The sequence below is a fragment of the Antennarius striatus genome, chromosome 3 (assembly GCF_040054535.1).
Source record: "Antennarius striatus isolate MH-2024 chromosome 3, ASM4005453v1, whole genome shotgun sequence".
In the NCBI taxonomy this organism is placed as follows: domain Eukaryota; kingdom Metazoa; phylum Chordata; class Actinopteri; order Lophiiformes; family Antennariidae; genus Antennarius; species Antennarius striatus.
Genome location: NC_090778.1, coordinates 15,790,116 through 15,816,341, shown reverse-complemented (window position 1 = coordinate 15,816,341; position 26,226 = coordinate 15,790,116). Strand labels below are relative to the sequence as shown.

The 26,226-nt window shown below is 42.8% G+C and overlaps 1 protein-coding gene across 4 annotated transcripts; it reads left to right on the top strand.

Annotated features, from left to right (window-relative positions):
- The first annotated feature begins 274 nt into the window (after window positions 1-274).
- cltcl1 (clathrin, heavy chain-like 1) lies at window positions 275-26,104 on the top strand. 4 transcript variants are annotated; one of them, XM_068309612.1, is made up of 33 exons: window positions 275-772; window positions 8,348-8,555; window positions 10,376-10,644; window positions 10,771-10,932; window positions 11,020-11,133; window positions 11,221-11,394; window positions 11,494-11,691; window positions 11,953-12,153; window positions 12,280-12,432; window positions 12,586-12,708; window positions 13,142-13,279; window positions 13,371-13,535; window positions 13,643-13,823; window positions 13,964-14,127; window positions 14,232-14,357; window positions 14,468-14,610; window positions 15,850-16,084; window positions 16,267-16,389; window positions 16,481-16,626; window positions 16,716-16,899; window positions 18,415-18,607; window positions 18,699-18,856; window positions 18,971-19,135; window positions 19,245-19,520; window positions 20,041-20,190; window positions 20,281-20,412; window positions 20,489-20,599; window positions 21,104-21,274; window positions 21,444-21,665; window positions 22,013-22,039; window positions 23,667-23,752; window positions 24,119-24,194; window positions 24,413-24,551. In XM_068309612.1, the coding sequence occupies exons 1-32, from the start codon at window positions 731-733 to the stop codon at window positions 24,168-24,170; spliced, it is 4,992 nt and encodes a 1,663-aa protein (XP_068165713.1). In that variant the 5' UTR covers window positions 275-730; the 3' UTR covers window positions 24,171-24,194; window positions 24,413-24,551. The 4 variants fall into 4 exon arrangements, with proteins under 4 accessions (XP_068165713.1, XP_068165696.1, XP_068165687.1 ...); XM_068309595.1 differs by lacking the exon at window positions 23,667-23,752 and having other exon boundaries at window positions 276-772; window positions 22,013-22,033; window positions 24,413-26,104; XM_068309586.1 differs by lacking the exon at window positions 23,667-23,752 and having other exon boundaries at window positions 276-772; window positions 24,413-26,104.
- Window positions 26,105-26,226: the final 122 nt, after the last annotated feature.

Genomic DNA, 26,226 nt, shown 5'->3' with positions numbered 1-26,226 from the left:
ATGGTGAAAGCAGAGTACTGTACCTACATGTTGCACCTGGAGATCAGAACAGGGCGCGTTCAAACGTCAGCAGCTGTTCTTACCGACACAGAACTATGCGTCATCCACTTAAAAGTAAGTGTGTGTGTGTGTGTGTGTGTGTGTGTGTGTGTGTGTGTGTGTGTGTGTGTGTGTGTGTGTGTGTGTGTGCGTGTGTGTGTGTGTGGACAATTCGAAGGTGGGGCGCTCGTCTCAAACCCAGATTTCTAAGTTGGAGTAAAGGAAGGGGGGAAGGGGTCGTGGCGGAGGGCTACACAGAGCGCGTCCCACCGCTTCTGTTGACAGCTCTAACTAAACTTAAAATTAACGGTTGCTTCGTGTTGATTACTTAGAATAACTCAAAGCCGGTTTTCTTTTTTTTTAAAAACATTCCTGTTTCCTTACATGACTCCGTGAGGAACGGCCTTACGCAAGGCGCTACGGAGTAGTAGGAGTGGACTAGTTTTCTTAGCGGAGGCGCGGGGTTTGTGAGTCAGGACCGCTCCAGAGGGGCTACTGAATGGGAGCAGTCAGTGGATCCGTGTGATTCAGACGCAGCCACGCAGACCACCCACTGCTGACCGTCATATCAGACTTTTTTTTTTTTTGGGGACGTTTGGGGTACATCTGAGTCAGATCACCTCTAATCGTCCTGCCGTCCCCTTCCCCTTTCCTTCCTCACGGCTTCATCAGAGAGATAAATCCTCCAGAAATGGCTCAGATACTGCCGATACGATTCCAGGAACATCTGCAGGTAAGCAGAGCACAAACAAATCTACCCCAGCTCGTCCGTTGAGCCGCCCGTGTAGGTCCGCACACAAACGGCACATGTCGCATTTAAATGGGATCTGAAATAGTGCTGCAGGGTGGTGCTCAATATAGCTACAGGCCTAGTTCTCTGCTGCCGGGATGATGATGACTTGTAAAAACCGAGCAGGCAGACCGCTCTCCGCTCCGGAGCGGACCGGTGTCCGGGGAGGAGCCGCTTTTTCTCCCCCTTCACGTGGAAAAACACCAGTGTCATCTTCAGTCCGTGGACATGTTGTGACACTTGACTGTTTTCAGACAGCTGAGCTCTGGGGCTAGCTTGTTGTTGTTGTTGTTGTTGTTGTTGTTATCATGTTGTCAGATTCCTACTTTATAACCTTCAACACCGTTGACACAATCACTCCAAGGGTGGACCGCTAATGTAACGTGGTGCGTTCAAGACCCTGCCCGTCCATAGAATTATGCGTCGGAAAACTTGGTGCTTGTTTTACAACAGGGGTAGAAAGACAGTCAGCTGCGGGAACAGAATGATGCAGTCCCCACTGAGGTTTCTAAAATCAATATCGTGTCAGTTTATTGCTATTACTGAATCACTCACCTTTAATACACCATCAATACACCCGATCAATCACTGAAAATGTTATGTTTACATGAGTGTAGTCTCAGAAGGGTTCAACTCCTGGATGTCTCTCTGGAGCGAGCCTTGAGGGCAGATGTGTTCCTGTGGATCTTCAGGTCATTCTTCAGACTATGGCCTCTGGTTCTGAATTACTGCTGAGTTCATGTGCTCAGCATCCTTCAGATCCCACCAGAGATGGAGTTAAGCGACTGCGATGACCACTCTAGCATGTCCCCGGACTTCTGACAGTAAGCCTTAGTGGACGTCTCTGCTTCGGATCATCGTGCTTTTGAAATGTTCAATGAAGGTTGATTAATATTTATCCCAGAGGAAAGTGCATATTATAATGAGAGTTTTGAAAATTAGAAGATAAAAAGCACACAAAAAACAAAAAAAACCCCACTGAAAACATTTGCTGCAGCCTGCTCGATCAGTGAAGCCCCAGCTTCAGCTTCCTCCCAGGTGGCGAGATGTTTCTTCTAGGATTTCCTGAAGTTCGATGGAATCATTCTCACCCTTATATGCTGCAGTTTTCTAGCGGAGGAAGAAAAGCAGCTCCAGCACGTCACAAAGTTGTAGTTGTTCTCCATTGTTTGTGGGGTGTTGTCAGTTCTTTCTCCTCCAGACATACCACTGACCCAAAGGCCTGAAACATTTCAGCTTTGTTGCCTTGCTCCACAGAACAACAGTCCAAAATATCTCTGCTCTATTGAAATGGTTTCTAACTGCTGGAGCTGACTTTTATGTGCTTCACAGTTGCGGTGGTGTTCATTGTTGGAATTTTAGCATAGAGTCATTCAGTATCTACTCTGTGCTTCTGAAACCTCAGTGGCCGCTGCATGTTTTGCTCTGACTCAAAAAAAATTCTGTCCTTGCCTTCTCAAAAATCCTGAGACATCAAATAATATCTTCTTCTTTCTGCCACAACCCCAGTGCCGCAGCCGCTGCACCTTTTTAGATTTGAACAAGTAAATCATCTCATCTCTCAACGTTTTGGACAGTTTTGTGGTTTGATTATTATTAATATGCAGTAAATCATTAACACATCAATGAAGATGTTAGCTTTAAAGCTGTTCTAATTCTAAATTAAAGCCATTGAAGGCTGGAACAGTGATTTAATAAATGTGTGTTATTCAGGGGATGGAATCATTTTGAGACTGCAGGAGTTAGTAAAAGAAGAATTTTTGTGTCGTATTAAGAAATAAAACTCAGCTACATTGAGCTATTTAAACTGTTGCTTGACATGTTACTGTAAACATTTATTTTGCTGTCAAACAGTGTCGTTTCAATCATTTGCGTAGCTGTAACGCAGTATGTAACACCAGAAGAAATACACAATCGCAACATTATCGTCAGACTGTAACAACCAGCAACCCATATACAACGCAGTCTGATGTTTCAGCATCTGCCTCCTACCGACGTGTATCTGTCGGCTCGATCGGTGGAACCGAAGGAGTGTCTGCGCAGCTTCAAAATGATCAACATGACATGAGTGGAATTTTGTCGGCAGTCTCTTCATGGAAATAAAAACACACAAAATGCCCTTTCACAATTTGTGGCAATAAAGGTAAACAAACAGCCAGTTATGAAGTTCTCTGTGGAGCAACTCTTTCCACCGCGGCCCCCGTTCCCCTACTGGGATGAACTTTGGGTATGTCCCATAGCTGTCCCAGTGTTTAGTGTCTTGCAGCCAAAAGAGAAAGTTTGTGACGCACTCCTCCACCTCCCCTTGTCTGTAACCCGTTGTTATGGTTACAGCAGGCAGTGAAATGGCCTTTCACTTGAAAAAAAAAAAAGAAGCACCCCACCCCCTCTGCCTCTCCTCCCTTCCTCTGGCCGGCAACCCCGCTCCCCCAGCTAAAGATCCTTTATCCACCAACAAACTTGCCGGCTGAGATAGGTTTGGGTCCTCGGAACTCTCCTCTCCGAGAGCGCCGAAACTCTGCTGCCTTCTCATAGGAGGGAAGCACTACGTCTGGGTTATTAGTGCAAAGGGCGCTCAGCACTGCATGCCTTTCCCTTCTTCATCTGAAAGAAAATGTTGCCTTGAGATAAGCAGCAGACAGCGTCATGTTCCACTTGCAGCGTGAAATCCCAGCTCTGCCCTGCTCGTATCCCTCTGTGAATCTAGGTGGCTCCAGCAGAGTGAAAAATGTGTGGAATTTGCAATCCTAAGACTTTGGGCCTCGAGTTGTTTAACCCCCCCGACCTGGTCTATGTGTTCATAGTCTGGGCTAAGTTTATCACCCATCTTTTTGATGATGTAGAGGTCTTTGGAACTGGAAGCAGGTAGAGTTGAAGAGCAAACCAATGCCCCAGGTGTGTTGTAATTCTACTTAAACATTCTTTAACATGTTAAGGTGGAAATGGAGGATGAAGTCCTGATCTTGGTGATAATGTTTCAGTCATTTTCTGACCTTACAAGTCCATTAATCCCGAGATGTCGTCTTTTATCTTTACCTCTTGCCCTCTTTGCTTGTTTGCTTTAGTATGATATATGATCCCAGCGCCAGGCTGAATAAGAGTATGTCAAAGTGTGTCATCAATTGACCAAATAGGTGGACGTCAGGGTTTGACTCTGGGCTACGTGACTGTGTGTGGGACAATATGCTAAATCTGTTGGTACCATGATGGAGAGCAATACAGTACCAGAGAATTTTTCGGTCTGCATGTGTGCTGATGGGATAATGCCACCCCATCAAACCAGCGGATATGATAGACAGATGAGGTAAGCAGGAACTACTTAAGTCCTGCAAATCACATCAGGACAGGAAGCAGGACGACAACACAGTCTAACTGAATCTAACCCAATGCATCTGTGACTCAACTGGTGGCTGGAGAACACTGACCATTACTGCACGTAGAACCTCAGTAATAGAAAGAAGATTGTCATGTGTTCAAGTCAGTGTTCAACTGCTAGTTGCTAGTTGTGATAAACTGATAGTTGCGTTGTCCTTATGCTATTCATTCTGCAGGGAAATTAGCAAATCATTTTGTTTTCTCTTATCAGAAATGCTGCCTGCAGATTCTTGGGAGCTGTGAGACTGAATTAAAAATATTAAAAACCACAAAAATGTAAAATAAAAAGGGAACATCTTCGTTGGATGACTATGATTGATTGATTGCATGGCTCATTTGATCATTTGTCTATATAAAATATTTGATTAGAGACGTTTCAGGTTTTCCTGATTAGCTGTACTGTATAGCTCCTAACATGTAGGCTACGTGGCTAACCTGCAATACAACTCCATATCTAACGCTCTCCTGAACCTTAGGCCGCTGATGAAGCACGTTGGTGCCTCAGCAGTGCATCCACCCAGTGTATGAGTCACCAAACCCTGCGATCACCAGTGAAGTTCTGTTACCTCTGTCATGGCCGTGATTTGTGTGGTTGTTGTGGTTCATACACCAGGACATATTAGTGGCCGTCTGACAGCATATACGTTGCCAGACACAAATGCTTCTAGTTTAAGTGTGATCTTTTTCTGGAATGTTCTGTGAAGGAGGAGTGTGTGTGTGGGTTTCTTCCGGTGATTCAGTCGCCCCACCCTGAAACAGCATGGTACAGACTGAGCCCTCATGTTGTCTTTATTTCTGCTCATTCTGATTTATTTCCTTCATATCGGTTCTCCCCTTCCCCTCAAACTCCCCTTCTAGAATGCAAGACTGTCTTGTACTCACTCTTTCACTCTTATTCGTATCCTGTCCCACATTGTCTTTATTGTTATTTTCCTCCCTTTTTCTCCCAGAGAGCATTTTGGCAGTCTGGAGGATATATAGCATATGGCTCCAGTCCTCCCTCAGGTCTTCTCTGGGGCCTTTTTTCAGGAAGCTGTTATCTCATCTCAGCCCATAGCCTCACAAAAACCAGCAGTACTCTACATGTAGATGAGCTTATATATTTATATTTATAGCTATTTTGATATGGCTGCACAGTTTTCAGAGGCTGCACGTGTGGACATTCTAAATTAGACAGGAAAACATACAAAACTTAGCTGTAATAATGTTAAAGCCGTGTTAACTGTTGCTGAACACATGGCTGATGAGAATAATTTACGCCGTTGATGAAGTCATAAAGCTCCTTTACTCAGCAGGGGCTCCTCAGCTTTAGATGACGATTCTGTAGGGTTGTCACTACTTACACAAGCAACCACCCAATCTGAGAAACTGGATCTGATGAAAAGACTTGCTGGAAAACGGTTTCTCTCACTCCTGTCTGACCGGTGTCACATCCTTCCTGTTTTGTCCCTGATGTGATTTAAATGGCTTGTCATGATTTGTTGTCTCCCTCCACCACTTCTGCTTTTCTGGTGTCCTTGTGATGAGCGTAAGAATTCCTTTGCACTTGCCTCAGACTGCATAATGCAGTCCTTTCCATCGTCCGATGGAGAGTGCATTCTAGGGTCTGTCGTCTCTGTTCACATTTAGTTTGACAATATGCACAATGATCCCTCTGTTCAGCGCCACTACATTTGGCATGTTTTTTAGTTCTGCTGAGATCTGACACAGCAGAAATTGTACAAGCTGAGAAGAACCCAGCTAGATGAAGACTGCAGTATTATTTTTATACATGCATCAGGCTCTGCGTCCAAATAAACATGTTTAACCAGAACCAGGCTATTGAACAAGTCTCCTAATTGACCGAGCTGCTCAAACATCAGAATCACACTCAGTGATACCGGTTCACTGTTTTGTAGTTTTTTTTCCCTTTCAAGGCAAATGTTAAATTGGTGCCAGGAATATTTTCCCAGTGGATTCCATTTTTGCTGCTCTTTTTTCATTTTAGGAAAGTATTTGTCCACTCTGAGTTGTCTATGTTTTCATACATATTACATTCTTTGGTTTGAACAAAAAAATGAACCAGGAAGCACCAGGAGGGTGAGAAGTGGGCGTTCTGATGAGGGACCTTCCTCTTCTCCTTTCGGCTTTTCCCTTTTCTCCACCTGTTCCATCCTGCCTGTACACGCTTCTTCACCTCTTTTCCACACTCTCCATTGCTCTGGACTGTTGAGCCTAAGTACTTAAAATCCTCCACCTTCTTCATCTCTTCTCCCTGTAACCTCACTCTTCCACTTGGCTCCCTCTCATTCACACACATGTACTCTGTCTTACTGCGGCTAATCTTCATTCCTCTCCTTTCCAGGACAAACCTCCACCTCTCTAGCGTTTCCTCCCCGTGTACCCTTCTCTCACTACCGATCACAATGTCATCTGCAAACATCATAGTCCATGGAGATTCCTGTCTAACCTCGTCTGTCAGCCTGTCCATCACCATAGCGAACAAGAAGGGGCTCAGAGCTGATCCCTGATGCAGTCCCACCTCCACCTTGAACTCCTCTGTCACACCTACAGCACATCTCACCACTGTCTTACAGTCCTCATACATGTCCTGCACCGCTCTAACATACTTCTGTCACTCCAGACTTCCTCATACAATACCACAGTTCCTTTCTGGGCACCCTGTCGTAAGCTTTCTCCAGATCTACAAAAACACAATGCAGCTCCCTCTGGTCTTCTCTGTACTTCTCTATCAACATCCTCAAAGCAAATACTGCATCTGTAGTACTCTTTTTTGGCATGAAACCATACTGCTGCTCACAAAGGCTCACTTCTGTCCCTTAGTCTAGCTTCCACTACTCTTTCCCATAACTTCATTGTATGGCTCATCAGCTTTATTCCTCTGTAGTTGCCACAACTCTGCACATCTCCCTTGTTCTTAAAAATGGGCACCAGCACACTTCTCCTCCATTCCTCAGGCATCTTCTCACTATCTAAGATCCTGTTGAACAACCCAGTCAGAAACTCTACTGCCACCTCTCCTAGACCATTCCAAACCTCCACAGGTATATCATCAGGACCGACTGCCTTTCCACTCTTCATCCTCTTCAATGCCCTCCTCACTTCATCCTGACTAATCTTTGCTGCTTCCTGGTTCACAACAGCCACCTCTACACTCTTGGCGTTCCTCTTTTCCCTCTTCCTATGAACACACTTTCCTACTCTCCTTCTTCGACCAACAGTAGTCCAATTTCCACCGGCACCCTGTAGGTGAACAGCACCGATGGCAGTCGTTGTTATCCCGGTCCTCGACCGATCCAGTATGGAAGTCATAGATTTGATTGGCATGTTTTATTTGGCAAAAGTTTTACGTCAGATGCCCTTCCTGACACAACCCTCTGTATTTATGCAGGCTTGGGACTGGCACAATGAGACACTGGTTTGTGCTCTTTTGCGGCTACATTTCTCATGAGAACCTTCTCTTCCCAACAAAAGAAATTCCGTCCTGGAATCAGTTAATTTTACTTTCACAGATAGATGATATCCAACAGAATGACTCTGAATCTGCATCGTCTCACCTACGTCTTGGTCTTTACCCTAAAAATGAGTATTTTCGATGATATTGGCAAAAGGTTAAAAAAAATATGTTCCACATTTGTAGTGTTGATGAATCAGTTACTGGATCTACCACAGAATTCAATCTTTCTTCTTGTCCCATGTTGTGAAATCTGTGATTTCTTGAAGGTGATCGTGTCACGTCCTCCAGCTCTTCATAATGATGTGATATTAATGAGAATGAATAAAACAGATAACTAAAATGACATGCCATGAATAGTCAGTCAGTCAGTCAGTCATTTTCATATTACCACCGCTACATCCGCCGCAGCGGGTCACGGGGAGCTGGAGCCAATCCCAGTGGCATAGGGCGTGAGGTGGGGGACACTCCGGGCACGACGCCAGTGCACCGCAGAGCCACACACAAAGACATACAACCACTCACACACACACTCACACCTACGGGCAATTTGGGACCGGCCATGCCATGAATAGTATATAATTTATTTTACTGCTTTTAAATGTTAAACACAGTTAAAGTAAAGCTGCCTGATAGCAATATAATATAAACCTGGATTTATATTGTTGCTGCTGCTTTAATTCCTCCAGCTGCAGAACATGGGGGTGAACCCGGCTAACATCGGGTTCAGCTACCTCACCATGGAGTCAGACAAGTTCATCTGTGTCAGAGAGAAGGTGGGAGAGCAGAACCAGGTGGTGATCGTCGACATGTTTGACCCGACCAACCCAATTAGGAGGCCGATCTCTGCTGACAGCGCCATCATGAACCCAGCCAGCAAAGTTATTGCCCTGAAAGGTGAGTGTGGTCAGAGTAGCCATACCAATCTATTAGATGAGAATAGATGAACACAGATTATTATAGTTAATGCTGTGTCACTGCTTCAAATATGTAGAGTGCTCTCAGTTCTAAATTAGTTGTGTGAATTGATTTTATGCCACTGAACATAGCCATCGAAGGACAAACCTACCTACTCTGTCCTTCCCTCAGAGGAGTAAATGCCAGTGTTCTTTCTTTCTTTCTCTCAGGTCTATCTTTGTCTTGTCCCTCTTACCCAATTGACGCTTTGCTTTCTCTCCCTTGCTTTCTGTTCTTTCTCAGACGGTGAGTTGCTTTCTGCCTGTCTACCCATCTGGCACTCACTGTGATGACACAGTAGCCATGTTTGTCTCATAAAAGTTTCCCACATTCCCTCTCCAGTATGCAGAATCATATTGACCAATCAAAAGAGAGACCACTGTATCACACCCCAATGCTGCCCACATTTTGCTTTTATGAGAACCATACATATGTTAGCATGACATTTTGTATGCTGTAGAATGTATGTATGATACGCAATCACCAGATAATACACAGTGAAAGGAAATTGTGTATGTGTCAGTGAATGCCTATGCGATGGTTCATCGGCAGTCATGTCAACATTAGCTTCATTACTGCATATTCTATGTGCCATCACACGAGTCATGCATCACCTCAGTACCTTTATTGGTAAATAAATAAATAAATAAATACTCGTAATCGTCTTATTTAGGATCAGAAACAATTTTACAGATCACAGAAACATTAGAATGTCTGGATCTCCAGGTTAATTGTTTATTATCTTCTTAAAACTTTTGTCTGCTTTCCCCAGACAAATTTGGGCTGCACACAGAAGCGTCAGTCCTTAACTGCACAGAGTGTTGCTTTTAGACTAGGTCCTTAACCGCAATAATTCAAAGCATTGGTGAATGTAATATCAGGTGAAAGCTGGTATCTAGCCATGCATAGGTTTTATGTTTGAGGTTTCCTCTCATTCCTCACCACAGTGGAGGTAATTGGAATTTCCGCTGTTGTGCTGCACGCGTTAAACAGCCTAACAGGTTCAGTCAAATCGTCAAACATTGGCAGAAGCCTCGTCTCTGTTGGCTTAAAATACGCACCAGACAGGCTGCTAACATCTTTCCACTCCAAACATTCAGTGCCATTCGAAAAAAGTCCTCTTTGTTTCAGTCTGAAATACGTCCATTCATCAGGAGGTTTGCACAATATTCAGAATGGAAGTGGCTGCACTTCTTAAAATAGTTTTTGTTTGCTTTAATCTTTCAAATTCAACAGCATTGTTCTGACAAATTTCAGAGACGCATTTGAAAAATCCACAAATATCCCACGAGATAAAGGGAAATAATTCTATTTTATAATTCAGGTGAATTGAATGGAAAGGCTTTAAAAGGCTCAGACTCATTTGTGCTCCACTGTTCATGTTTGTTATTATATTTCCTGTGTTATTGTGTGAAGCTTCCCTCTTAAATAAGATGAATGGGATGCAAGAGAGACTGCAGTTTAGTAACCACTGGGGTTACTTTCTTTTTTCTGAAACACAAACAAAACATCTTCCATCAAATTGAGATGTTTATTAAATGTTTTGGTTTCTGTATCCAGTCATTAGGCCAGAGCAAAAAAGCTTTTAATGCAGGAGAACGTATTAAATGTGGTTTTTGATAAGACAGTTCCAAATATTACGCACATTAAAAGAATTTTATTAGTAGAAATCAGTCATACAGCACTATGCCTCCATACTTCTTCTGAAAGCCCTTGTCGCCTCTTTCACTTCTTATTGTTGTCGCTTTTCTTCTCCTCAGCTGCCAAAACACTGCAGATCTTTAACATTGAGATGAAGAGCAAAGTGAAGGCTCACACCATGACAGAGGAGGTGATGTTCTGGAAGTGGATATCGGTAAACACTGTCGCCCTGGTGACGGATTCGGCTGTTTATCACTGGAGCATGGAGGGGGATTCCCAACCTGCCAAAGTATTCGATCGGCACGCCAGTCTAGCGGGATGTCAGATCATCAACTACAGAACTGACGAACAACAGAAGTGGTTGCTGCTGATTGGGATTTCTGCACAGGTATGACAACACACATGGACATGTTTGTTCACGTAGTGGTTTAGGAGTTGGTTTGATAACCATGACCTTACAGGACAAAATGTCACTACCAAGCCAAGATTTTCTCTGAACTCTTTTTTCCTGCAGCAAAATCGCGTCGTCGGGGCGATGCAGTTGTATTCAGTGGACAGGAAGGTGTCCCAGCCCATCGAGGGCCACGCTGCTGCCTTTGGGGAGTTCAAAGTTGAGGGAAATGCCAAACCCTCCACCCTCTTCTGCTTTGCAGTTCGCTCACAGGCTGGTGGAAAGGTGAAGGTCACTGCGTTGCGCACCAGGAGTTCAGTCATCATGCTATCTCTTTTATTTAGAATGTCTTCCTGTTCTTTCTTCTTCCAGTTGCACATCATTGAAGTTTGTCAGCCACCCGCAGGAAACCAGCCATTTGCTAAGAAAGCGGTTGATGTGTTTTTCCCTCCAGAGGCCCAGACTGACTTTCCTGTTGCCATGCAGGTGAAGAGAGACCGCTGGTACACATTAGGTTTTGGTAAAAATGAAAGAGAAGACTAAAATCTCTCGCTGGATGTTTCTTTTATTCAGATTGGCAGTAAACATGGTGTCATATATTTGATCACAAAGTATGGTTACATCCACCTGTATGACCTGGAGTCTGGAGTGTGCATCTACATGAACCGAATCAGTGCAGAGACCATCTTTGTGACCGCTCCTCATGAAGCCACCTCAGGAATTATCGGGGTCAACAAGAAAGGACAGGTGAAGAACTAAGAGGAAGCAGTTTAAACGTGGAAACAATCATGGATGGCAATCCATAGTTGTTTTATTTTACTCATTGTGTTAATCTGTAATTTATAGGTCCTGTCAGTGTGTGTAGAAGAGGAAAATATAGTCAACTACGCCACCAACGTCCTACAAAATCCCGATCTAGCCTTGAGAATGGCTGTAAGGTCAAACCTTGCTGGGGCTGAGGAGATTTTTGCGAGGAAGTTCAACACTCTGTTTGCCCAAGGAAGTTATTCAGATGCTGCAAAAGTTGCTGCATCAGCACCCAAGGTACGCCTGTATTTACTGCTGCAACTCAGAAAAACCAGGTGTACTGACAAAATACCAACAATAGAAATGTTTTTATATTTGTACACTATGGGTACGTTTGGTTTTAAAATCTAAATTATTTACACCCACTGTGATTCAGTGGGAGTGGGAGATGTGTGTGTCATCATTCTGGTGGTGGTTAAACAATGCAAACACATTACTCTTACACTTTTTCTGCTCCTTTTAAATAATACATTTGACATAATCTTTTGGCCCCTTCAGGGAATCCTGCGGACGGCGGAGACCATCCGTAAGTTCCAAAGTGTCCCGGCCCAGCCGGGTCAGGCTTCTCCGCTGTTACAATACTTTGGTATTCTGCTGGACCAGGGCCAGCTCAACAAGTTTGAGTCCCTGGAGTTGTGCAGGCCTGTCCTCCAGCAGGGCCGCAAGCAGCTGCTGGAGAAGTGGCTGAAAGAGGACAAGGTACGGGAATTAAAACAGCTGAGCAGGTGTCATAAGCTGGTCTGCAGATACACAGAAGCGGTGCTAATAGTGCATTTGATTGAGTTGTCAGCAACACAGTGTTTATACTGCGATGTGTGTGTCTAGCTTGAGTGCTCAGAGGAGCTTGGAGATCTGGTGAAAGCCTCCGACCCCACCCTCGCTCTCAGCGTGTACCTCAGAGCTAACGTCCCCAACAAGGTCATCCAGTGCTTCGCTGAAACCGGCCAGTTCCAGAAGATAGTCCTGTATGCCAAAAAGGTCACTTTGCTTTATATTTCTTTTATTAAAGTTTGCATGGAAAATGAATATGTAAATATGTTTTTGTATATACTGTATACGTGATAAAGAAACAGCATATCTTTCTGTGAATGTGCTTCTATGAATCATTCTTTCCCAACCGTACGTCTGTAGGTGGGCTACACCCCAGACTGGGTGTTTTTGTTGAGAAATGTGATGCGTGTCAATCCAGACCAGGGGCTGCAGTTCGCTCAGATGTTGGTCCAGGACGAGGAGCCGCTGTCTAACATCAACCAGGTGAGGCACCCACCCCCCCAGCATGACCTCCTCCCTTCAGAAGGATATATGATGTTGCTCCTACAAATCTTTTTTAAAAATCTATGTACGTCTACTCTCACACATGCCTGCAAACACACAAAGTGCCCAGTGTTGGAACCCCCATCTGTGTTATTCCAGATGTGCCAACAATGCAAGGAATTCCCTGAGTCAGTGACCCCTCCTCCTTTTAAAGCCACATCATCACTCTTTTCAGCCCAAACCTCCACCAGAGAACTTGTTGAAGTTAATACATGTCTGCCTCTGCAGATGTGTAATATGAAAATAATAAAAAGTTGGCCATGAGATCTTCATGTAGCGTGCTTACTGCAATCATGGGTCACAGATGTTTTTTTGTTTTTTTTAAAGCCATATTTTGTCCTTTCCTTTTTTTCCCCCCATGGGCCTTTGGAAGATCGTTGATGTGTTCATGGAGGGAAACCTGATCCAGCAGTGCACCTCCTTCCTGTTGGATGCTCTCAAAAACAACCGCCCTGCAGAAGGTCACTTACAGACACGTCTGCTTGAGATGAACCTCATTCATGCCCCCCAGGTGAACATTCAGATTAGAATTAAAAGTCCCTTCACCTGCAATAATATCAGTCCTGATCTGTGTCGCTCATGCGTGTGTGTTTGGCTTTTAGGTTGCAGATGCGATCCTGGGGAACCAGATGTTCACCCACTACGACCGCGCCCACGTAGCTCAGCTGTGTGAGAAGGCAGGTTTGCTGCAGAGAGCTCTTGAACACTACACTGACCTGTACGACATCAAACGAGCCGTGGTGCACACGCATCTGCTCAACCCTGAGGTACGCCTTGTGGATGTTGGGTGTGCCTGTGAACAATCAAACGCTTTTCCTCCTCCCTTCTTTGCACGCTGAGTCACTTCTTGTCTTTACTCTGATTTGCCTTTTAGTGGCTGGTGAACTTCTTTGGATCTCTATCTGTGGAAGACTCTTTGGAGTGTTTACGGGCCATGTTGTCGGCCAACATCAGACAGAACCTGCAGCTCTGTGTCCAGATAGCGTCTAAGTATCATGAGCAACTGGGGACTCAGTCGTTAGTGGAGCTGTTTGAGTCTTTCAAGAGCTATGAGGGTAGGTATCATCATTCATACGTATGTGAAGGTTTGACTCTAAAGCAAGACTGTGTCACATGACCAACTTTTTTGCAGGCTTGATGCCATCATAAATTGAACTGTCCTTTTTGCTGCTGTCCACTGCCAATTCTTTCCAAGGTTTGTTTTACTTCCTGGGGTCGATTGTGAATTTCAGCCAGGAGCCTGATGTTCACTTCAAGTACATCCAGGCTGCATGCAAAACAGGCCAGATCAAAGAGGTGGAGAGAATCTGCAGAGAAAGCAACTGCTACGACCCAGAGAGGGTCAAAAACTTCCTCAAGGTAAATCTCATGGATTTCTGAATTATTGAATGAATTAAAGTTTTGCAGGAGTTTCATGAATTGTATCTTTGAAGCAGTTCAGTGTCACTGTTTTCCTTCCACAGGAGGCCAAGCTTACGGACCAGCTTCCGCTCATCATTGTGTGTGATCGCTTTGACTTCGTCCATGACTTAGTGCTCTACCTCTACCGCAACAGTCTACAGAAATACATAGAAATCTATGTGCAGAAAGTAAGTTCTACATTGCTTATGAGATTTTATTGAAGTTTGCTAATTAATGCAATCCTTATTTTGGCTCAATGTGGACAATATAATAAAAAATGTGTTTGGTTTATTCTCAGGTGAACCCCAGTCGTTTACCGGTGGTGATTGGTGGTTTATTGGATGTGGACTGTGCTGAGGATGTCATTAAAAACCTGATCATGGTGGTCAGAGGACAGTTTTCCACTGATGAGCTTGTGGAGGAGGTGGAGAAGAGAAACAGGTAAATCATCAGTGGATCCATTTTTTCTTTTCATCCTGCAAAGCTGCTTCTCTGTGTCTAGAATGGTGCAACATCTGATTACATCCTGCGAAGCGGTGATGTATTGTAATTATCAGTGTTTGTGTGTTGGTTCGTCTGTCTGACCACCAAATATCTTTGCAACCGTCGCAGATAGAAAGATGAAACAAAAAGCACATTACTCTGACAGCAAAGGGGATGAAAGTGAGATGATGATCTTGACCTTGAGAAAACTAGGTCAAGGTCTAATTTTCAACTTTTGTACACTCAGGAACTGGATAACATAGAAAGACGATGGAAGGCCAGTGTGAGTAAGACCATAGGTCAAAGCTAGTGCTTTGAGCAATGACAATAGGTCAGAGCACTAGCTTTGAGCTATGGTCTGAGATATTTTCTAAACTGAGATATTTTTGCACGTATCTCAGCAACCGGATAAGATAGAAGGATGAAACAAAAGGCGTTATATTCAGATAGGCAAGGGGATGAAAGTTAGATCACAATCTTTACCTTGAAAAACTAGGTCAAGGTACATTTTCACTTTTATACTTTTTTAGGAACACATCTCTGAAACCTCATTACAGATAGAATGCACCAGTTACATGTTGGATCATAGGTCATTTATTAAATGACCCTGACCTATGAGAGTAGGTCAAGGTAAAATTTTTAATTCAGGGGTGTTGCGGGATGTTGCAGTCTCTGACTGCTTTGTTGATACTTGTGTACAAAATGATTGGTACTTATTGTATTTTGTCAGTTGAAATAAGTAAAGACATTTTTGAGACACAGAAGAGAAAACATAAATGTAAATGTTTACAATGCCACTTGAAGTCCTTACAACTCCACATGTGCACAAACAAAAAGTAGCTGAAATATACGCATCAGCAAGCATGAACAAAAAATAAAACCTTCTGCATTTAAATTAATGCGTAGTTTGCAATTCCTGCACTACAAAAAGCTGCATCTTGTTTTTTATTAATGAAAACTGCTTCAAACTTTCATGATCATTTCAGAGCTACTGTTTTCGAGCTGCCTCTTTTATGAGTACGTCAATATTAAAGTGTGAACATTAATTCATTACATTTCTTAATACACACTAGTGCCATCTAGTGCTATGAGTGTACATTACATCAAAAGATAACCACAGCCATAGATGGAAGTTAAAACTCTCCTTTATGTTATTTAAAGAAGATGATCTATCAGGTTCTTTCATTGTCTTCTCAGGTTAAAACTTCTGTTGCCATGGCTGGAGTCTCGTATCCACGAAGGATGTGAGGAGCCAGCTACCCACAATGCAGTAGCCAAGATCTACATTGACAGCAACAACACTCCCGAACGCTTCCTGAAGGAGAACCCATTCTATGACAGCACCGTTGTTGGAAAGTACTGTGAGAAGAGGGACCCCCACCTGGCCTGTGTAGCATATGAGAGAGGACAGTGTGACTTGGAGCTCATCAAAGTGTGTATAATTACATGATATATAATAAAAGTACATATGTGTGTGTGTGTGTGTGTATGTGTATATATATATATATATATATATATATATATATATATATATATATATATATATATATACACACACACACACACACAACAACAACAGATTATTCTTTAATCACTCATGTATTTTTTCCTCAGGTGTGCAACGAGAATTCATTATTCAAGAGTGAGGCTCGATACCTGGTACGACGGAAAGACCCAGATCTGTGGGCGAATGTGTTAGAAGAAGACAATCCCTACAGGAGACAACTCATCGACCAGGTGAGACATTCTGAGAGGCAACTCATGGATCGACTGGGAGTGAGGACCGTTTTGTATTATTTCAGATTTTCCCTTGTTGTTTTCCTCCCAGGTGGTGCAGACAGCCCTGTCAGAAACCCAGGACCCAGAGGAGGTGTCCGTCACAGTCAAGGCCTTCATGACTGCAGACCTGCCCAATGAGCTGATCGAGCTGCTGGAGAAGATTGTTCTTGATAACTCTGTCTTCAGTGAGCACAGGTAGTTCCCATTTATTATGTGCATCGTGATAATTTAGCCACACTTCTTGTTTTCATTTACAATGATCACTCTGCTCTGGGTACTCTCAGAAACCTCCAGAACCTGCTGATTCTGACGGCCATCAAGGCAGACCGCACCCGCGTGATGGAGTACATTAACAGGCTGGACAACTACGACGCCCCAGACATCGCTAACATCGCCATCAGCAATGAGCTCTTTGAGGAAGCATTTGCCATTTTCAAGAAGTTTGATGTTAATACTTCAGCCATACAGGTAGAATGAAGAAACACTGATAATTAAATTTCATTCAAGTTCAAATAAAAGTGCATGATTTTGAGTGTTGACGATCAACACTCCTATTTTATGACATTCAGTAACATGTTAAATTAAGAAGAGTTATGTTTATAATGCAATTAAGCACGTTATATGTTGAGTTATCGTTATCTTTCTCCTTTCGTGAAGAACTTCTTCACTACAGATATTTTTAGCTGAAGATTTTATATTCTTTATGTTCAGGTCATCATAAATATAGATTTTATAATTGATGAGGCTGATTATTTAGTAGTTTTCAGCAGCCGATGCTCACTATCTATTCCAAACACAATTCCTAAAGGACATTATGTACAGTAGAATTCAATGATACAGCATGAGTGATATTCAATTCATTTTTTAAATTTATTTGAAAGGGGAAACATACAGTTGAAACATAAATGTTGCCACTTGATGTGCTTTACAGATTATAGCTGCAAGCTAATTCACACCTGCAATCTCTTGGTATGTCACATTAAAAATACAAAACAACAAAACCGCTTAAAAAAAACATATGAGAACAATCAGATTATAATAACCGCAGCAGCTACACACGCCTGTGTGCGACAACCCTATCCTACTCACACTCACACACCCACTTACCTGCTGCTCTTTACAGCATCAGTTCAGGTGTTCCACTGATTGGTGGCTCTCACAGAAAAAGCTGGTTGTCCAGTTACAGTGCGGCGAAATGGATTGGTACAATCTTGTATGCAGGATATTCGAGTGTATCAAATAGAATTTGAGGAGCGATTGTGGACAAAATCACTTAATGGAGGTCAGAGCATTTAAGATTTTATAGATTATACACAGATTGGCGGATGACCTAAAATTTTTAAAGCTCAGTCACTTATGTTTCTCTTGTTTCCTACCATGGGGATGGCACATTGGCTGTTTGTCCAGTGTTTTTCCAGTGGATGTAGCTAATCTTAACTCTTGTATAATAACTTTCTTCCTTAAATCTTCATAAAGCAGCATATCAGTTTCTCTTCTTGCTCCTGATGTTAAATTGTTAAATATGTGGACTGCTTTTTAGCATTCCACCACTTGCTTATCCTGCTTTCATGTGATGTCTTGTTACTATGAAAAAGAAGAAGAATTTTTTGATTTTTGCAAAAACACTCTCAAACATTATGCAATTCTACATTAGATGAAGCACTAAAGTGCCTCAGAAGAAGATTTTTTTCCAAAAAAAATTCCAATCACATTTAACATTTAGAACATTTAGAACATTTTACAATTTTTCATTAGATGAAATTTCAAAAACACTAAACACTCAGAAATCAATAGAAGGTACAACTTTAGATGTATAATATATTTTTAACTGGTGTTAACATCAGCAACGATTAGAAAATGATCATATTACAGAATATGCAGACATGTTTGGAATCTGGATTGTACTGTAGTTACATTTACTGACTGTATAACAACTGCATTTGCGGCCCCACATGTCAGATATCTCTGTCCTTGTTTCTGTAGGTACTGATAGAGCAAATTGGAAATTTGGACCGTGCCTATGAGTTTGCAGAGCGATGTAATGAGCCTGCAGTGTGGAGCCAGTTAGGCAGAGCTCAGCTGCATAGAGACCTGGTCAAGGAGGCCATTGACTCATACATTAAGGCTGTTGACCCCTCAGCCTACATGGAGGTGGTGGATGCCGCCAGCCGGAACAGTAAGCCTGCAGCGCATCTGTTTCACACCAGCAGCTCATAATAATTATCTTTTGTGATTGATTTCTGAAAGATGTTGCTTGTATTTTGCAGATAACTGGGAAGACTTGGTGAAATTCCTCCAGATGGCTCGAAAGAAAGCCAGAGAGTCTTATGTGGAGACGGAGCTGATCTTCGCTCTGGCAAAAACGAACCGTCTGGCGGAGCTGGAGGAGTTTGTCAGCGGGCCCAACAATGCTCACATCCAGCAGGTCAGAGAAGCATCATGTCTGCAGCGTTAGCAGCATCGCTAGCTGTGGCAGAGCGTGCCTGAAAACTGGTAACAGACACTGATCATCCTTCTGATCATCTCTCTCCTTCTCCAGGTGGGCGATAGATGTTATGAGGAGGGGATGTATGAGGCAGCCAAGCTCTTATACAACAATGTATCAAACTTTGCTCGTCTCGCATCCACACTGGTCCATCTCGGAGAGTACCAGGCAGCCGTGGATAGCGCCAGGAAGGCCAACAGCACACGGACGTGGAAGGAGGTAACCAGTCATCATCAGTGTTATAGTGTTTTTGTAAGCCTGTCTGAAGAGCTGAATCCTGATACTGCATGTTAGAGCTGAGAAATCCTGTCTTCTCTTCAAACTTCAGGTGTGCTTTGCCTGTGTTGATGGAGAGGAGTTTCGTCTCGCACAAATCTGTGGCCTTCACATAGTGATCCACGCCGACGAGCTGGATGACCTCATCAGCTACTATCAGGACCGCGGCTACTTCGAGGAGCTCATTGCCCTTCTGGAGGCAGCTCTGGGCCTGGAGAGAGCACACATGGGCATGTTCACCGAGCTCGCCATCCTCTACTCAAAGTTCAAGCCTCAGAAGATGAGAGAACATCTGGAACTCTTCTGGTCCAGAGTCAACATCCCAAAGGTAGAGTGTGTCTCTGTCGCTGCCTGTGTTTTATGAAGATCACACATCAGAAGATTATTCTGTGGCATGAATTCTGTTTATTTAAGGTTTATACTTCACACTTAGAATGAAAAACATTCTGTTACTAGAGCTTCTGAAGCTTTCAAATATCGGCATTGAGACTAAATTTGTATTAACTATAAACTTTTTGGGGTGCATTTTTTTGTCCGTTTTCCTCAGATAATTGGACAATATTCTACTGACCACATTATGATTAAAAACTCACAGATGTGTGTTGGAGGAGTAGAAACTGAATCATATTTGCAAGACCATCTTTTTCAGCATGTTTTTTTTGGGTTCTGTTATTTCCTGCTGACACAATGGATCTAGTATGTCTGTCTGCCTCTTTATTTATACGGCATGTTAAGAAAAAGTGCTGTATAAATAAATAAATAAATAAATGATGTTAGTTTTTTACATTAATTAATGTTTCAGATAAAGACCTGAAGGACTTGTCATCGTGCTGTCTTTGTCTTTCCAGGTCCTTCGTGCAGCGGAGCAGTCTCATTTATGGGCAGAGCTGGTTTTCCTTTATGATAAGTATGAGGAGTACGACAACGCAGTCCTCACCATGATGTCTCATCCCACAGACGCGTGGAAAGAAGGGCCTTTCAAAGACATTATTGCAAAGGTGAACAAACGAGTTTTTTGAAGGAGCTGTTTGTTTCTTTCACATCTCTAGTTTTTGAGGTCATTGTGTGTGTTTTTTTGTACTCCTCAGGTTGCCAATGTGGAGCTGTACTATAAATCTCTGTCCTTCTACCTGGAATATAAACCTCTGCTACTGAATGATCTGCTGACCATCCTGTCTCCACGGCTGGACCACAGCAGAGCAGTCTCCTTTTTTAGCAAGGTAACCAGTGTCCAGGTCAACCTCTGTGATCAGATCTTCTGATGCCGTGTAATTTGAATTCCTTGTGCTTTACTAGATGGACCAGCTGAAATTGGTTAAACCTTACCTGAGGTCTGTCCAGAATCACAACAACAAGTCTGTCAATGAAGCTCTCAACAACCTGCTGACAGAGGAGGAAGACTACCAGGTTGGTACTGCTCCAAGGAAACTGAGTAGTGTCCTTAATAATGCCTGCTTAAAAAAAACACAAGCTTAGTGGGTTTTTTTAATCATATTGTCTGCTTCGCTATTTAAATTCAAAGAGGCACTCAGTAGAGAGCATACTTTAGCCTAGGCCAATGTCTGGACATGTGCAGAAGTTTTAGGGTCTCACAGTGCTAAAGATGGCCAATTGGGGATCAATTTGAATCCTCTGCTTTTTTCTTTCCTTTTAGACAATTTCATGGTGATCTCTCATGTAATTTAGAGGTAACTGAGAAACCTGACAGATAAACCCTCTTGTTGCCTTTTTGGAACGTTCCTGCCTGATAAGGATCGTCTCCAGGATTGAACAACTCCTTTGCCTCGTTTTGTCATCACTTGATAGTTTATTTGTAGTCACTGAGCCGTGTTGATTGTCTAAATGTTAATCACAGGTCCATCTCATTATCTGTGACGTAACATTACTTTGAATTTTGTGTGAACTCCACAGGGCCTGCGAGCATCCATCGATGCCTATGACAACTTTGATACCATCGGCCTGGCGCAGAGGTTAGAGAAGCATGAACTGATCGAGTTCAGACGTATCGCCGCTTACCTCTACAAGGGCAACAACCGCTGGAGACAGAGTGTGGAGCTGTGCAAGCACGACAAACTCTATAAGGTAGGAAAGCAAAGCTGTATGTAATAAACTGCTAGTCTCCTATAGGTGGCGCTGTATCATGTCGGTGCTTGTCTCATCAGGAGCAGCGTGTCGTGATCATTAAAACACAAAGGATGCCACGTTACTCGTAATTTGCCAGTCAGATGGATTGTATTTCCCACTTTCCCAGGATGCCATGCTGTATGCTGCAGAGTCCAAAGATGCTGAGCTGGCTGAGACTCTTCTCCAGTGGTTCCTGGAGGAGGGCAGGAAGGAGTGCTTTGCCGCCTGCCTGTTCGCCTCCTACGACCTGCTGCACCCTGATGTGGTGCTTGAGCTGGCCTGGAGGAACAACATCATGGACTTTGCCATGCCGTACTTCATCCAGGTCATGAGAGAATACCTCACAAAGGTTCGTCCTCCAGGGAACGACAACAACAGAAGGGCTTCTTTAGTGTTCATTCTTAGGTTCTATTTTAAAAGGAAGTTTTTGAATATTCTGGATTATTTGAAAGAAATGTGTTTTTGATTTACATTTTCATTGTGTGCAAGAGCTAGTTTATTTTATTTGAAGTATTAAGGCACTTGATGGGTGATAAGTCTGAAGGTGTTGAGAAACAGATACTGCAGCCATGTTTTTGCTATAGAGAAATGTCCTTTAAAGTAAAGCAAACTTCCTCTGGTCATCATGATGTCCTGAACTGTTGACCTGTGGACATGTGAGGTCACTTGGGGTCATGTCTTTGGGTTCTTTTCCAGGTTGATGAGTTTGCAGCGAAGGTGATGGTCTCTGGCCTTCTTTTATTTCTCTTTTGTGTTCTGTCTGTTTTTTTGTTATAACTTGTCTCTTAGGTTTCTGGTGTAGGAACCTAGCATGGACTGTAGACTGAGTGCGACCTAACTGTCCTCCGTGCAGGCTTTTGTTCCATTTCAACAGCTACATGATATGTTTAATGACATTTGAGTTTATCTTCATGATTCAGTACCAAAATTATTCACCAGGATAAACTAATAGTTTCATGGATTTATGAATGTTTATTCAGACAAAGCTGTGGGGCAGAAATCAATGAATGAAATCCCAGATAAGCGTTTCTGCCTTTTTATTTCTAGTGTAAGCATAAAGACCAGCAAACTAAATATAGAAATGTCTCAATGCAATCTGAACCTTACCCTTATATTTCTGATCAGAGATATGAAACTTTTCAAATATTTGCAAAAACTGATGAGGATAAAGATTTAAGAACCCTGTCTTGAAGGGATAAATGTGCTACCTAGTGACAATGGATCATCAAGTATGTCCACTGCTATGGTAGGTTATAGTCATATTGAGTTTTATGGACAGATTTTACCTTATCCAGGACGTCTGAAGATGACCTGTTCACAGCTTTTCAGTAACTTGTTGAATGGAGCCAAAGCCTGTGCGCTCGCTCGTGTCTCGGTCTTCAGCACAAGTCCTGGCCTAACAGACACCTCTCACCTCCTAACCCCTCTTCCTCTTGGGGCTGCATCTAGAATTAAGAAGTCACAAGCTTGATGTTGTGATGCAGTGTGACATTCGATGAGAAACACAGTGATTCCTCCACCCAACTAATACTCCCCAGAGATGAGTCATGAATACAGATACACCCAGACTCGCTAGATGCATCCCCATGTTTCTAACTTCTGTTTAACATATTTTAGTCTCAAATATTCTGAGTGTTAAGGGATCCAGACTGTAACATCAGGGGTAATGGAGTCTTCTCTCATTTGCTTTTTTTGGAAACTTTCTTTTTTTTTTCAACAAAACTAATATGTTCTATGCGTTTCTGATCAAACTAGCAGTTTTGGTTAAGTGGATTTGCAGACTCAAATTTTATTCTTTATTGCTGACATAATGTATGGCCAGCTAGGATGAGCTTATTTTGTGAGTTCCTACTATGTACCTGTATTATTTTGTAGAAATACTCCTTACAGCCATGAATGGGATGCATGTTTTAACAGACTGGCATTTTTTTGACGCTTGAGACGTAGCATCAGGATATAGGCATGACTAGTTTCTCTTTGTGTAATTATACACTTTGCAATATTTGTGTAACCTTGAGTCACACTGTAATTTGTCTCATAAAGGGTTAGTTCACACAAAAACCTTTACCCCCCCCCCCCCCCCCCCCAAGTGGTATTTATTATATTTTTTCAATTTCTCTGACTTCTCTGCTCCGTCAGTGTGTATTTACTTAACTGACAGTGAAAGAATTTAATATGAACATAAATATCACATCTGAAAAGCAGCCTCCTTTAAGGGGTTAAAAGTTCAGAGTGGGAGTCTGACACACCAGTCATTCTATGTCACATACCACACAGGTTTAAGTTTGTGATCTGTGGGTTTTGTGTGAATGGACCCTTTAACTGTTTAATGGTTCAGTGTTCGCTTTAGGTTTCCTCACCAAACCTGCATGGCCTCTTCTCTTCAGTGACCATAGCTGTACTCAGAGGTTTTGTGCGTAGTTTTGTATTCCAGAGGTGGGTCTGATAAAGGTATTGTGATACCAAGGCGTATTTACATTTAGTTTTTTTAATTAAATAAAAACGTATCTGTAGTTCTATAAATGAGGCATTCTAGTCTGTCAACAAAAAAAAAAAGAAGCAATTCTGACTTAAATAAGACTGCATCATTTCTAGCAGCGCATTATGTAAAAGGTCTGAATTTACTGGTTTTCTTTTAGATTCAAGCAACCACATATTTTTTAAAGTTGGCTCTAAAAGCTGTGGTTAAATTAAATGGTTTTAGGAGGATTAAGCAGGATACCTGCAATGTATGAAATCAGATTTTCCGTGGAGTGTGAAAGATCCTCACCTGATCCAGTTTCTCTTCTTTGTTGCCCTCAGGTGGACAAACTGGAGGAGGCAGAAAGTCAAAGGAAAACTGAAGAGGAGGTGACAGAACCTCAGGCAATAGTGTTTGGTATGTATGGAGGCAGCGGTCCACCCCCCAACAGTCAAATGATTGTGGCTCCAAGAGGAAAAAATCTCTTGCGTTACAAACTGCAGTTCTGATCTGTCTATGAATCCAAACCAGGATGAAACCGTTTGTGTCGATGATCTCTGTGTTCACCTGCTGAGGTTAGAAAATGCTTAATTGTGTCTGTGTGTGCACTTTTCTCTGTTTGTCTGTGTGATCAGGCCAACAGCTGATGTTGACTTCCTCTGCTGCTCCGGTTGGCCCCCAGCCAGCGTACCCAGGCTACGCTTACGCCTCCACGGGTTACACTGCTCCACCCACCGCCGCCGCTGCTGCAGGCTTCCCGGCTCAGCCTGCCGCATACGGGTTCAACATGTAGAGACCTGACACCGCTTTTTCCCGCCCCAGACATCCTCACACACACTCACACCCCAAAAAAACAAATTGACCCACATCACCCCTGGGTCGCCACTGGCCAACGTACCGCAGAGAAACTCGCCTGGGCCTTTGCTCCAAATGAGACGGACTGAAACGGCAATATGGACACTTCATCTCTGCTTTCTACACACGCACATACACACGCACAGACACACACATTTTATGATGGCATCAAGCGTGTTGGACCTTTCCTCCTCTTCTTCTCTCCTTATAACCTGGATGTCAAACAGTCGCCACCTCATTGATCATCACAGCATGAAGCCGCCCTTCAACTGCAAGAGGAGTTAACATACTGACGGTCACCTAGGTTACGCCAAACCACTCTGTCCTTTTGCTGTTTGATTTAGACTTTATCAAACATAGAACAGTTTTTCTTTTCCTTTTCCGCACTGATGAGGAAGAAACTGTAACACTGAGGAGGAGAGGGGGATGTGTGTGTGTGTGTGTGTGTGTGTATGTGTGTGTGTGTCTCCTCCTCCCTCCTAAAGCACTGCTTCTGCCTTATTTTCTTTAAAGAGGTGGCAAAAATACAGGCTCATCTGTAAATGTCTACTCTCTCTGCTGTTTCATGCTCTAATTGGAAGAACATTTACTGTACGATAGTTTTGTTTGTCCTCTCGCAACAGGTACTAAGTGTTTGCTGCATACGGACTGAGAACACTTGTTTTTGAGGTTGCTGCACATTCTTTGTGTGTAGCCTCCAAAAAACCTCCAAGGGATACGTCACCAAACCATTAGGCACTCAATGAAAATTACACTCCCTCGCAACCTCGTACAGTTTCTGGGTCAGAAGTGTTTTATCTCAACTTTTGGAATTTGATAAGGACGTCAGGAGTTTCAAGATGAGAGAGAGAGAAAAAGAAAAAAAGATGAAGAATGAAGGAAAGCAAGCTATAAGCTTTAGTCTGTGCATGTGCTGCCAAACTATAAAGCTACAACCAGGAGCACAATTTCCATGTTACACTCATGTATGCCATGTGTTACTAATGTTGTGTCAAAAAACAAGTGATGTTCAGTAACTTTCTGATCCGACTAACAGAAGACGACGAAGAGGCTCCAGCAGATTTGAGCAGATGAAGATGCATTAGCTGACATCCCGGCTCCAGTTGATCAAAAATAATTATCGGTGTATTTAAAAGTGTATAATTTAAGATGCATTGAAATACCTAACCAATCAAATAATTCAAATATATAGAATATCATATGTATTGTCTATATTGTGTTGTTGTAGTCTTTGAAGGAATAATGATTTTTTTTTTGTACAAAAAGAATGAAATGCTAAAACAGGTTACTAATGGCAACGACACCGAGGGGTCCTGAAGCGGTTACAGTTGAGTCGACTGTATCCTGTTCTGTCCATCAGTCCTGTAAAGACACGCCGAGCTCTGTCCCAAAAAACCTGAGCTGCATAATGGTGCAGTCCCTTTATCTGCACAAGTCATGCGTAGAGGAAGAGGAATAAAGTTTACACTCTGTGTGTGTACATTTTTTTTAAATCATGGCAAGGATTTACTCTTCTATTGAAGGAAACGCAGTTTGCACAATGAACATTGTTGAAGTCATAATATTCAGTTGCATCTCAATATCCATCCCATGT

What these genes read in the sequence shown, in the direction of transcription:
- cltcl1 (XM_068309586.1), top strand. Translation starts at nt 731, where the DNA reads ATGGCTCAGATACTGCCGATACGATTCCAGGAACATCTGCAG. An exon ending in AGTGGCTGAAAGAGGACAAG is followed by an intron (nt 12,154 to 12,279) that starts GTACGGGAATTA and finishes GTGTGTGTCTAG; the next exon opens with CTTGAGTGCTCAGAGGAGCT. An exon ending in GGGTCAAAAACTTCCTCAAG is followed by an intron (nt 14,128 to 14,231) that starts GTAAATCTCATG and finishes TTCCTTCCACAG; the next exon opens with GAGGCCAAGCTTACGGACCA.